This window comes from Talpa occidentalis, unplaced genomic scaffold (assembly GCF_014898055.3).
Source record: "Talpa occidentalis isolate TD23 unplaced genomic scaffold, MPIMG_talOcc4v2.1 talOcc4.3, whole genome shotgun sequence".
NCBI lineage: Eukaryota > Metazoa > Chordata > Mammalia > Eulipotyphla > Talpidae > Talpa > Talpa occidentalis.
This window is the reverse complement of record NW_023603184.1, coordinates 88,201,478-88,214,491: the sequence shown is the minus strand read 5'-3', so window position 1 is coordinate 88,214,491 and position 13,014 is coordinate 88,201,478. Positions and strand designations below refer to the sequence as shown.

General features: G+C 32.1%; 1 protein-coding gene across 9 annotated transcripts in view; it reads right to left on the bottom strand.

Annotated features, from left to right (window-relative positions):
- Positions 1-13,014, bottom strand: part of GALNT13 (polypeptide N-acetylgalactosaminyltransferase 13) — a 446,421-nt gene that overhangs the window by 258,154 nt on the left and 175,253 nt on the right. For all 9 annotated transcript variants that reach the window (XM_054699734.1, XM_054699735.1, XM_054699736.1 and 6 more), the window contains one exon: positions 5,168-5,336. In XM_054699734.1, coding sequence (XP_054555709.1) covers positions 5,168-5,336 — 169 coding nt within the window. The remainder of the gene's footprint in view (positions 1-5,167; positions 5,337-13,014) is intronic.

Sequence of the window (13,014 nt, the reverse complement as noted above, 5' to 3'; positions counted from 1 at the left end):
AACAAAATTACACATATTTACTTGCTTTCTGAAAACAACTAATTAAGCTTGTTCTTTATTGAAACTATATAAATTCATAAAATTTTAGGCCTATAGTTGATGACAAATATAATAAATACCTAATGCTGTAACATCAACATATCAATTTAGTAATCACTTTTCTTAAAATTCTGAATCACAATTTTAAAACATAACATTTTTTTAAATTATAGAGAATGATTCCACTGAAAAATTAAAACAAATCAGTTCACCCAGTGGCAGGTTATAACATCAATAAACAAAAGTCCATTGCTTTCATATATGTAAACAATAATCCAGAATAGAAGGAAATTAAGAAAATCACCCCATTTATAATCACACACACACACACACAAATTAAACACCTACAAATAATCCAAACAAAGAAGGTGAAGAACTTATACAAAGAAACTATAAGAAATAGTAAAAAGAAATAGAGAACACACAAAATGGAAAGATATAAACTGCTATTCAAAGCAATATAGATTCAATGCAATCCTTATCAAATTTTCAAAAGCATTGTTCAAATAAATAGAACTAACATTAGTGAAATCCACATAGAACCACAAAAGACACCAAATAGCTAAAGCAATCCTGACCAAAAAAAAAAGAAAGAAAGAATGAAGGAATCACACTTCCAGACTTCAAATCATACTACAAAGTCTTAATAGTTGAAAAGGCATGGTACTGGGACAAAAACAGACACACATACCAATAGAATAGAAATGAGACCCCATAAATAAACATACATTAATACGAACAGTTAATCTTTGACAAGGAGCTAAGTATTAACTGGAACAAAGGAAACCTCTTCAATAAATGGTGATGTGAAAATTGGACAGCCATACCCACAACTGGACAGCAATCCCACTCCTAGGTATCTACCCAAACACCATAAAAGCACTAATTGAAAGGCAAATATGCACTACCATGTTCTCAGCAACTCTATTTACAATAGCATAAATATGGAAATAATGTAATTGCCCCCCAAAAGATGAGTAGATAAATAATATGTGGTATTTACACACAATGGAATATTCACACTCAATGATCAAAAATACAAACTAATGGCAACATGGATAGAAATGTAAGGGATTATAATGGTGTCACTTGTAAGTGGAATGCAGAAAACCCAAAGTATCAGACAAAACCAAACTTACTAAGCTTGAAAGCTGATATAGAAGTGAGAAATCCAGAGGGATTCCAGAAGAGGAGGTGCAAGAAAAAAGTAGGGAGGGAACATAATGGACTATTGTGGCAGACTATGGATGCTTTGGTGGGGGGTGCACTCTGGTTATAATGCACAAAGGGAGGTCTTCTACTCCTCAAACACAGTGATAATAAATACAATAAAAATAAAGTGATGGCATATAGGCAAAGGACATAGGCTTGGTTAGAGCTGTGTGACATTTCACCTGTACATAAATATAAGCTATAAAAAAATTAACAGAATTGGAGGAGCTTAAAGAAATTTAGTAACAGTCTAATAGCACTTAAAATATCCTACTATGATGATTATTTGTGATGCTATAATTTTTGTTCCTCAAATATTCAATTTATACATAGAATATACTGCATATATCATGTATATAATTATACAGATATTTTATATTGAAAAATTAAATGCACTTGTAAATAAGCAAATAATATAAGTATTTAAACATTGTCAGGGATGGACTGTCCAGAAGTTAACTCCAATTTGTCCTACGGTTTTATCACAATTGCCTCCAGGAAAATATAATTTTATCTAGTCTTTTATCTGTGAAGACCTGGGCTATTTACTTAAGTTATTCTTCTGAACACATCCTCAAACATTTGTAGATGGATATTAAGGTCAAACACAGCATTAAACTACTTGGCCAATTTTCTGAATTCAGCAAGTCAGTTTAAGGGTATAGTCTAGTAAAATGCACTGAACTATTTGAACAAAGTTACTCTTCGGTCTGGTTCAGACACTTTAAAAGTGAATAAAAAATCAAGTTTTCCACTAAAATAAATTAAGTTTATTTTGAAATGAATTATTTGTGAGTCCCATTTTAAAAAGTCTTTACATAATTTATGTCAACCATCATTGAGGCTAGCTTAATGTTTTCCTATCTCTTTCAAATATAACTATCCATACTGAATTGTTAATGATAAATAAGGAAATTTAAGATAAAAAGTACTTTACATCTTTTAAATAAGCATTTGATAGTCTGATTTATGTCGTGTTTTTCAACATAATTATTCACGGGAGGTCTCCCTGGTGGCATAGAGGTTAAGTCTCAGCATGGTCATGCTATCACTGCTGTGGCCTGAGGTCTATCTCAAGCTGGAGAGTTAACCCACATGGCACAACAGACTTCCCCTGTCCAGCCTGCTGCTCCTCTTAGCAGTGTATTACAGTAGATCCACCTGTTCTGCTCCCCACTCTGTTTCTGGTGAAACCTCTCACACCCCTCCCCCCACATCTTTGGCTCACACCCAGTTATTCTACACAAAAAAAATTTAAAAAGTAATTAAAAATATATTCTCAGGAAGTCAACAATTGAGTCATTAAAGATTACCTGCAAATGTTCCCAGTGAACCTGACATACACTTTATGATTTTTTCTAGGAATTTTTGATGATAGCTGCATTTTTTTTGATAATAGCATAATCTCTGGTGCCATATAAAAATAAAATAGAGGGCCTCCCTGGTGGCGCAAAGGATTAAGACCAAGCCACTGCAGCATGAGTTTGATCCCCGGCCAGGGAGCTACCCACATGGCATAACAGACCTCTCCTGTCTCATCCGCTGCTCCCCTAAGCAGTGTATTTCAGCACATCTGACTGTTCTGTTCCCCACCCTGTCTCTAGTGAATCCTCTTACCTCCCACATCTCTGGACTGTAACCCAGCTTTTGTATGCATAAAATACATAAATCTTTTAAAAAAATAGAAAATTGGTTATTTCACTAAGATAGTTTCATAGACTATTTATAAAACCTTGAAATAAAAAAATAATATCCACAATGGTATAGTATTTTCTGTATTTTTTATATTTAGCAATATTTTGCAGCCTGAAGAGTACCTTTATTCTTTCTTTCATTTTGATGTAATATGTGCTGTGATTCCATCCTCTGTATAGGTTTTCTTTTCTGAGGTAATATTGATTTATAATAGCATAAATTTCAAGTGTACTCTTTATATTTTCATCTCACATACTTCATTATAATCACGTGCAAGAATTTAGTTTCCATCCAATGCCATACAATTGGCCCATTTACCCATTTTACCACCCCCACCCCTTCCCTTCTGGTAACCACTATTTCATTGTTGAATCTAGGGGTTGACCTTGTTTTGTTTTTTCATTTGTTCTGTCTCTTTATCACATATCAGTAAAATTTTATTGTATTTTTTTCTTCCATCTGACGTTTCCCTTAGCATAATCCCAAATGACCTTAACATAAGGCCCACCCATGTTGTCACCCATGGTATAATTTTCACTTTTTTATAGTTGAGTAATATTTCAATGTGCACACGATTTGAATCTTTATTTTTTTTAGTTAAAGACAACTATTCAAGTACTTAATATGCTGATTCTTAAAAGAAGAAATACCACAAATATTTTAAACGGCTAGTCAATGAAGATATTTCATTCACAATTCTTACCTAAATCATGCAAGACTGATTAAATTTATCTATGTTGTGACAATTGAAACTCAATATTTTTAAATTTGAATTAGTGCATACATGGCTTTCCAGACTACAGGAAAATATGATACATAAGTATCATATTTACCCATTTGTCACCATATGTCACAATTTACCCACTTGTCACAATATGGTTCATAAAACAAAATAATAAAAACAATTGTAGAAAATTATTATCTCAGTATCCAAGATGCTCAGTTCTTTAGAAGAATATGCTTACTGTATGTCTTTAAAATATAAATGTGAGCAGTCAAGGAAACTATTTTCCAAAATAAATGTGAAATACTGAAAGACAATAAATTATAAATGTCTATATGCAAACAAACAAAACATATACAAGTATGGCCACTACTATCTCCAAACTTTTCTGACCTTTGGAATACACAAAGTAATATTTGATGTTTCAGTCATTTTATGGGGTCCAATAATGAATGTAATATGCACTTATTTTTGGTTTTGGTGAGACATTTTAAAATCATATGTGAACATAAGAAACTAGTTACTGAGCTATAAAAGGAACATTCTGACAATCTTATTTTGGTTACTCTATTTTAGACTTAATTGAAGTAATACAGCAAGGAGAAAACAGCAGAGTTAGTAAATATGAAAATATGAAGCTAATGTTACTATACTAATAATGCAATATAACCTATTATAAGTGGCACACTATTTTAATTAACTGATTTTATTGAATGCAGAGAAAGTCACTATGTCTAAAAGGACAACTTCTACTTATATAGAAGTATGTTCTAGGGCATATTTTGTTAACTTAAAGATTTTCTAAAATCTTAGACTATATCTTCTCTTAGTGCCAAGAGATTTAAAGAACTATATAGAAGTATGGCAATCTTGTCACTAAATATACTGATTTTTGTTACTTCCATTTTAGGTATGTTCAACTATATAGAGCATAGCTTACAGGCAATCACATATAAGTTGAAAGCTTCAACATCATTTTTCATACATTATTGTAATTTTCAAATGAGTATTTTCTATGTGGCTGAAAAATGAACATTATAATAATATATAGCAGTATAAATTGCTGGGATCCATAATAAATATTTTTAAAGGGTCAAAGGATTGTACTGGCAATTGGCTATTATTATGCTGGAACAACAGGCACATAGTTTTTCAAGGCAAAGTGTAAGAGCTTTCTATGCAGGCAAGCAAATAATCTGTCAAAGAGCATGTTTGCTCTGTGGTTGGCAAGATAAAGCAAAGAAAAAAAACTTCATGAAGCAAAACCTGTTAGATTTGTGTATACGCAATATCTTTACTAGTGACATATTTTGAGCTGCCAGGAATTAAATAGTTCATATTTCTCATCATATGCATGCACAGTGAATTCCTACTATGGTATGGGTATTCAGACCCATGCAGTTCTGCAGCTAAAGTAATCTGAGTTAACTGAAGTTCTAAGATATCCTAAAACACGGGGATTACTAATACATAAAATTATATAATATGTAAACTCACCCTTCCAATCTGACATCCGGCAGACTTCTGTTAAGGGCAATCAAATCACTGGCCATAAGATTAAACTGATTGATTTTAAATAGTTCTTTCATTTTCTCCTGGTCATCTTTAGGAATCAGCACAGCCTTTCCCATTTCTCCTGGTCCTTCTTGGTTTCTTGAAATAACAGCTGTAGAACACACACAAATACACACATACATGCAAACACATAGATAATGAACTGAATAAATGTATTTATCAGATTTGATTCTAAAGTGTATTATTTATAGACTGACTTAATAATATAATCAAGACTTTATTACTTATAGTCCATCTGTTACATTAAAAAATAACTTGTCTTAATTCATTAATTCAATATTGTATCTTATCTTTCAAGTTTAGACATATATTATCTGGCAAATCATTAAAACCATAGCCAAGCAATACAAAACACCAAAGCTTAAAACTTCTATCATACTTTTAAATATGCTAATTAGAGAGGAGTGAAATTGAGCACTGAGCAGACCAAGTCATGTATAATAGCTGTTGAAAACATACCAAGAGTAATTTATTTTCACATCTAATTAAATGCTTTGATATTCATATATCTACTGCTACTGCATTTTAAAAAAGCAAGCAAGGTTGATAATCAGTTATTGCCATTACATTTTAATGCATTTGTCAAAGCATTTTCCAATAAGGAAAAAGAACTTAAATGGTGATGACCTATAATTTCAAATTCAAGTTGAATTTAAACTATCACTGAAGCTAACAAGAGAGAGAGAGAAAGACTATATATAATATAGTTCCAGTTCTATGGCTGAAATTTCACAGCAATATTTTGAGCTCAAATGTTTATTAAAAGAATGAAGATTTGATATACAAGTTAACGTTCTGACCATTTTCTGAAGTTATCAGTACACGGATGCCCATTTTAGCTCTAAAATACATGCGTCAATGTATATGCAGGTGCAGATGCATGTATGTACTCATAGGCACATTAATATGCAATAAAAACACACAGCTTTAGTCAATTGCAACTTAACCTTAACTCACTCTTCATAAGGATATTAAGTTTGGTTAAAGTGAAAGGAATGTATTTCTGGTGTTGCCTTTTCCAATGTTATATTATAGCTCCTAACACATTGATAATATTAGGTATAATTTCCACATACTTTAAAAGACAAATATTTTAATACAGCTTACCTTTAAATAATGTCAAAAATTTAAAAATTTTAATTCATGTGAAAATAAATCGCTATGTATTTCATAAAAATGCAAATTCTAAAATATATAAAAATATGCTCAAAACTAGGATAAACACAATGAAGAACCTCTTTTGAGTTGAACTTCATAGTTATAACACATCACATCTGGTATTGATAGTATTTATATAGAATTGATAATCTATGTTGATTATTCTCTGAAAATGTATGCTGACTTTGGAATAACATGAGTCAAACTTAGAATTGTATCCTAAGGACCGTTAGATATAGATATCAGGAAGGTGATTTACCTGGAAATCCTCTCAAATGCAGAAAAATGTAGAAAAACTGGGAAAATTTTAGTACATCAAACTATCTAAAAAAAGTTTCTTTTGCATCTGGATTGTCCAATGTTCTCAAAACCATTTGTTGAAAAGACTTTACTTTCTGCAATGTATACTCTTGACTCATATCATAGATTAAATGCCCATTTAACATGAGATTACTTATTCTGTGCTCTCAATTCTATTGCATTGTTCTGCGTCTACTTTATTCCAATAACATACTTTTTTGATTAGTATATGATTATTTTAGCTTCATAGTTTAGTTTGAAATCTGGGGTTGTGATACCTCTACACTTCCACTATTTTTGGTCAGGATTCCTTTGTATATTTGGAGTCTCTTGTGTTCCATATAACTTTTAACAATATTTGTTCTATTTCTTTGAAGAATGTCATTAAAACTTTTATGGGGATTGCATTGAATCTATATATTGCTTTGGGTAAGATAGTGGTGGAGAAAAAGGAACCTTTGTTATAATGTTGGTACAAATGTAGACTAGTCCAGCCCCTATGGAAAATAGCATGGACATTTCTCTAATATTAAAAGCACATCTACCACATGATCCAGCAATTACACCCTGAGGAATCTAGTTCAAGAATGCAATAATATTAATTCAAAGTAATATATGCATTCCTATGTTCACCAGCACTATCTACAAAAGCCTCATATGGACAACCTAAGTGCCCAGTGACAGATAAGTAGATTAAGAAGATGTGGTGTATATGTATGATGGAATACTACTCAGCTAAAAAAAAGATAAAATTGCATTTGTGACAACGGAACTGGAGGGGGTCATGTTTAGCAAAAATGTGAAGAGAAATAAGACAAAAATCATATGATTTCATTCATATATGGAATACAGCGAAACAAAACAAAGGAAAGACAAAACTATACTAAAACAAACCACAAAAATCTGACTGAAGAATTTTGCTTACTATATAAGGTGGGCTAGGGTAGAGAACAAAGAGATGAGAAGACCCAATGGAATACAGTGAAAGACTGTAATGCCTTTGTGGTTAGTGGAGTGTTGCAATATACATATGAAGGAGTATGAATCTATACTTCTGAATCATATACAATGTTGTATACAAAGGTTACCTCAATAAAAAGCAATAAATTTCAAAAGTAGTGGGCTTTTGTAATATATTCAAAAGTTATGAGTTTCTTTGTTTAACCTTAAGAAGACTATAGTTTTTCAGTGGTAGTAGGACTAAACATGTCATATTATAATACTATTATTAACAATACTAAAATTGTCATAGACAGTTTCCTTAGACCCAGACTAGTTTGCAAAAATTGTAGTCATTTTCTTCAATTATTCTGTTTCTTCTGGAAAATAGATAACTCTGTGTGTAACAGGTCGAGTACCTCCCTCCCAAAGTTAATAATAACCTCTAATGAATGCATATGTGACATCTTATAAAATGTTTTTTGTGCATAAGCATATCTATTGGTGTCTTCACCTTGCTCAAGCTAAAAATGCAAAGTTATAATGTGGAAACAATCTTTTAAATTTTTTTTTATATTTTAACTAAAACAATGCTTCTTGATAGAAGAAAACAGTTTCTCCCCATCAAATAATATAAATAGGAAATGAAAAAGACTAAGCATTTCTGCTATTGCTATCTGTATTATCTCTGATCTGCAATAACTCTACATAGCAACTTATATTTTTCCAAATATACAATGATCAGTTTGTATTTCAGAAAAGTGAAATGGAACAATCCACATATAGAAAAAAGTTGAGAATAAAATTTTAAGTTTATTTTAAAGTATTGATTTTATTTTGTTAAAGCATATAATAATATATGAAGTATATTGGGAAAATATAACATTGGAAAAAAATTGGAAAAAAATCAAAAAGGTTTTCCATGTGCCATGTGTTATACCAAATTACTTCAATTTGTATTTCCACCATCACATCTACTGTTGCTAATTTCTGTTTATTTGACATTAAACTTCAATTTAAAGTGTTTCCATTATAAATGTACTTCTCCTCTCACTTTTATCACTTCCAATTTACAAAAGTAAGAAATTAAAAACCTTGATGATTAGTCTCAATCCTCTTTGAATATTTAAACTCCATGGCTTATAAATCAGTTTCTGTAAGACAATGCTTTTTATTCTGTCAATTGTAAATATATTTTGTAGTGCAAGCAGAAGTTAAGGATATTACCTCAGCACTCAGACCGGCCAAGTCATTTTGCCCTCTATTCGGTATTCTCTGGACCATGACTTTATCAATGGTAATTATTGTTAAATAAAGGAACTTCACTTCAAATATCAAGGCTATACTGTCAATATTATCATATGTAAATTAATGTGTTATAAATGGTTACTTCTATTTAATGCATGAATAAATAGCAACTCATTTAGGATCCCTTTGAAAAAGAACTATATATAACTTTTGTAAGTCTGACACATCTGACAATAACTTTTTCTTTCATTTTTTCATCATTGCCATATGTGGTGTTCTGATTTTTGTCTATTACATTTCAGTAACTAAATTTTTATGGAGCAAGAAATTTGCAAAAAGCAAACCCTTTCTGGATCAAGTCCAGCAGAGCTTAACAAGTTTCCCAGAAAGGTGTCTTCTGTTAGATACTAACAAGGTAGCATTTCCCATTAGATATCCAAGTGAGAGATCATCCATAGAACCCAAGAGAATACCAATTTCCAAAGTTGCCTTTAACTTATTTTTTAAACAAATATATATTATTTTTAGGTCAAATAAAAATAATACATGTTCAGGGCCTCCCTGGTGGCACAAGGGGTTAAGCACTGTGATGCTATCCTCAGCCTCTGGAATTCAATCCCTGGCCACCCAGGAAGCTACCCACCTTGGGCAGCAGATCTCTCCTGTGTCTTGCCCTCTGCTCCCCTCAGCAGTATATTTCAGTCAGTCTGCCTGTTCTATGCCCCCTCTGTCTCTGGTGAATCCTCTCACTCCCCCGACATGCCTCTGGCCTGTACCCCAGTTCTTGCATGCATAAATAAATAAATCTTTAAAAAATAAACAATACATGTTCATTTAAAATAAAAGAAAGAGAAAGAGGGACAGCCATTATGAAAAATAGTAAAAAATCAATGAAACTACTGCTTTGATGGTCTTCACAACAAAATCCTAGGAAACCAAATTCAACAATACAATAAAGGTATCACACATCATGACCAAATGAGATTTATTCCTGAATGCAAGCTTGGTTAAATATCTGCAAATCATAAATGTAATAACCCACATCAACAAAAGAAAATTTAAAAGGCATGTGATCTTATGAGCAGATTCAGAGAGAACATTTGACAAAGTTCAAAATATATTCATGATAAAAGTTCTCAAAATACAGGTTAAAAGCAGTGTATCTGTACATAAAATGGTCATGTATGACAAATCCATAGCTAACATCATACTCAGTGATAAAAATTTGAAAGCTTTACTTGTAAGGTCAGATATAAGGTAAGTATGTCCACTTTCATCATTACTATTCAACATACTATTGGAAGTTTTCGTAGTTAGAGAAGTTAAAGAGAAAAATAAAAAAGGAATCTGAATTGGAAAAGAAGTAAAACTATCACTATTGACAGGTGACATCATGTACATTGAAAACCTTAAAGATTCCTCTGGAAAAATATTAAAGTCAATAAATCAGTAAAATGAAGTAGCAGGTTATAATATGAATATACAAAATCTATTGCATTTCTATACTCAAACAATGAACTAAATGAGAATAAACTCAAGTTAATAGCTTCATTTAAAATTACATCAACAGGGACTAGGAAAAAGAACAGTTATGATAAAGTAAAAATCAAAATTAACAAGCAACTATAAACCAGAGACACACTACGGGGGGGTGAGGGGAGAAAGAAGTAGGATCAAAACAAGGGGGACTGGAATTGTATGGGGACTATAACCAAGATGAAAATGCATACATTGTGCAAAAATGAAAAGTGATGTAAATATATATAATAAATAAAATCACATCAACAAATTAGAGACAAACTTTTTAAAGGAGGTGGAAGTTCTGTACAACAAAAATTGTAAGATGTTGTCTAAAAAAAAAAAAAAAAAGAAGACACAAAGGAATGGAATGATGTTAACATTGTCAAAATGGCCACCATACCAAAACAATATACAGATTCAATGCCATCTCTATCAAACTTTCAGTGACATTCTTCAGAAATATAACAAACATTACTAAAATTTTGTGAAAAATCAATGAAACTACTATAGTACAATGGAGCTACAAAAGACCCTGAATAGCCAAAGCAATTCTAACCAAAAATGAACAATAAAGGTATCAAACTTACAAACTTCAAGTTTGAAATCTACAAGTTTGTCACTACAAAGTTATAAGAATGAAACAATATGTTTTAGAAAAAAATAGACACACAGACCAATGGAATAAAATTGAGTGACCAGAAATAGACCCATGCTTCTATGGCAGTCATTTTAAGATAAAAGTACTAAGAGTACATTGGAGAGAGGAAAGTCTTTTTAACAAATGATGTTCAGAATACTGAATAACTACATGCATAATAATTAAGCCATTTCATTAACTCATCCATACACAACAAATAACTCAAAATAGATGAAAGATTTGAATGCATAACCTGAATCCATGAGAGAGAGATAGAATATAAAAGCAGAAATCTCTGATACATTGAATTGAGAAATGTCTTTGGGAACTCAACTTTAATGACAAAGGAAATAAAAGCAAAAATAAACAAACAGGATTACATCAAACTAAAAAGTTCTTCACAGCAATAAAGAAACTATCATTGATAAAAAAGATACACTACCAAGTGGGAAAAATAGTTATATCAGACAAGGTGGAAATATCTAAGTTCTACAACACAACAAAAAAGAAACACTCCAATCTGAAAAATGGGCAGAAAGACCCTTCTCCAAATAAGACATGCAGATGATCAACAGGCACATAAAAAAAAAAAAATCATCACCACTTATCAGATAAATGCAAATCAAAATCACAATCAGATATCACTGCACAACTGTGAGAATAATTCATATTAAAAGATCAGAAACAGTAAGAGTTATTGATGGTGTGGAGACAAAGGAACCCTCATATATTGTTGCTGAGAATGTAGACTGATCCAACCTATATAGGAAACAGTAAGGAGCATTCTCATTGCATTAAAAGTATATCTATCAAATGAAAAAAAAAAAAAAGACTCAGCAATTCCATTTCTAACTGTGTACCCAAAAAATGCAAAAACACTAATTTGAAAGCATATAAGCACACTATAATATGCTTATTATAGCACTATTGACAATAGTCAAGTGATATAAATAACCTATGGGCCCAACAACAGAAGAGTAGAGATGTGGTATGTGTAGGCATATAAATACACATATACACATATACATACACATACACACATACACAAAAGAATACTACTCAGCAAAATAAAATAAAAAGGTGGGATCTTTTCATTTGTGACAACCTGAATAGAATTGGAGGGGATTATGTTAAGCAAAGTAAGCCAGAAGGAAAAAGGTAAATATCAGATGTTTCCACTCATAATGGAATGTGAAGAAAAAAAAAAACAAAGGAACAGGCTTAACTAAACTAAAACAAATCCTAGAAAGCTGCCTGTAGAATTGAGAATATGAGAGGACGAAGATGGGGAGTGTAGGGTAAATTATTGAAATAATTGCCAGGCTTTTCTGCCCCCTTGCCATTAGGATTGATGATGGAACTCTGTGGTCCTGAATGCATGCCTGATGGCGGTCACCTGGAGTAGGGTGTGGGCACATGTAGGTGGGCACACCTGGGCTGAGACGGCTTATAAGGGTGACGTCACGGGAATGCCAGCAGAGCGAAAGGAGCAGAGAAGCAGAGGCCACAAGAGAACACCAGAGAGCCCACAAAGAGTGAAGACTTGCTGGGGGCTGGGAGGCCTGCTGTGTACTTGGTAAGCCCAATAAAAAGTCTGAAAAAGCCATTGAGGGATCCAGGACTCCTCCTTCACCAATCTGCTCCAATCATAGAAAACCTGCTCCATCCCTTCCTTCCACTATAGGGAATAAAGAAGAATGGGGGCCTAATGAAATACAGTGTAGGGTTAAGGGTGCTCTGGCATTGGTTGTGGTGTAGTAACATACATCTGAAGAGATGTTAACCTATACTCCTAAATCACAGACAGTGTGGGAAATCAAAGTAACCTGATGATGATAATAATAATATTAACAATAATAATACAATCAAAAAAGAGAATGGTTCTTTCCATTCTCTGATGACTAAAATAAACCCTGTTTATGAACTAAAATTTTCATGTAAGACAATTGTCCTATCCTTAATGATT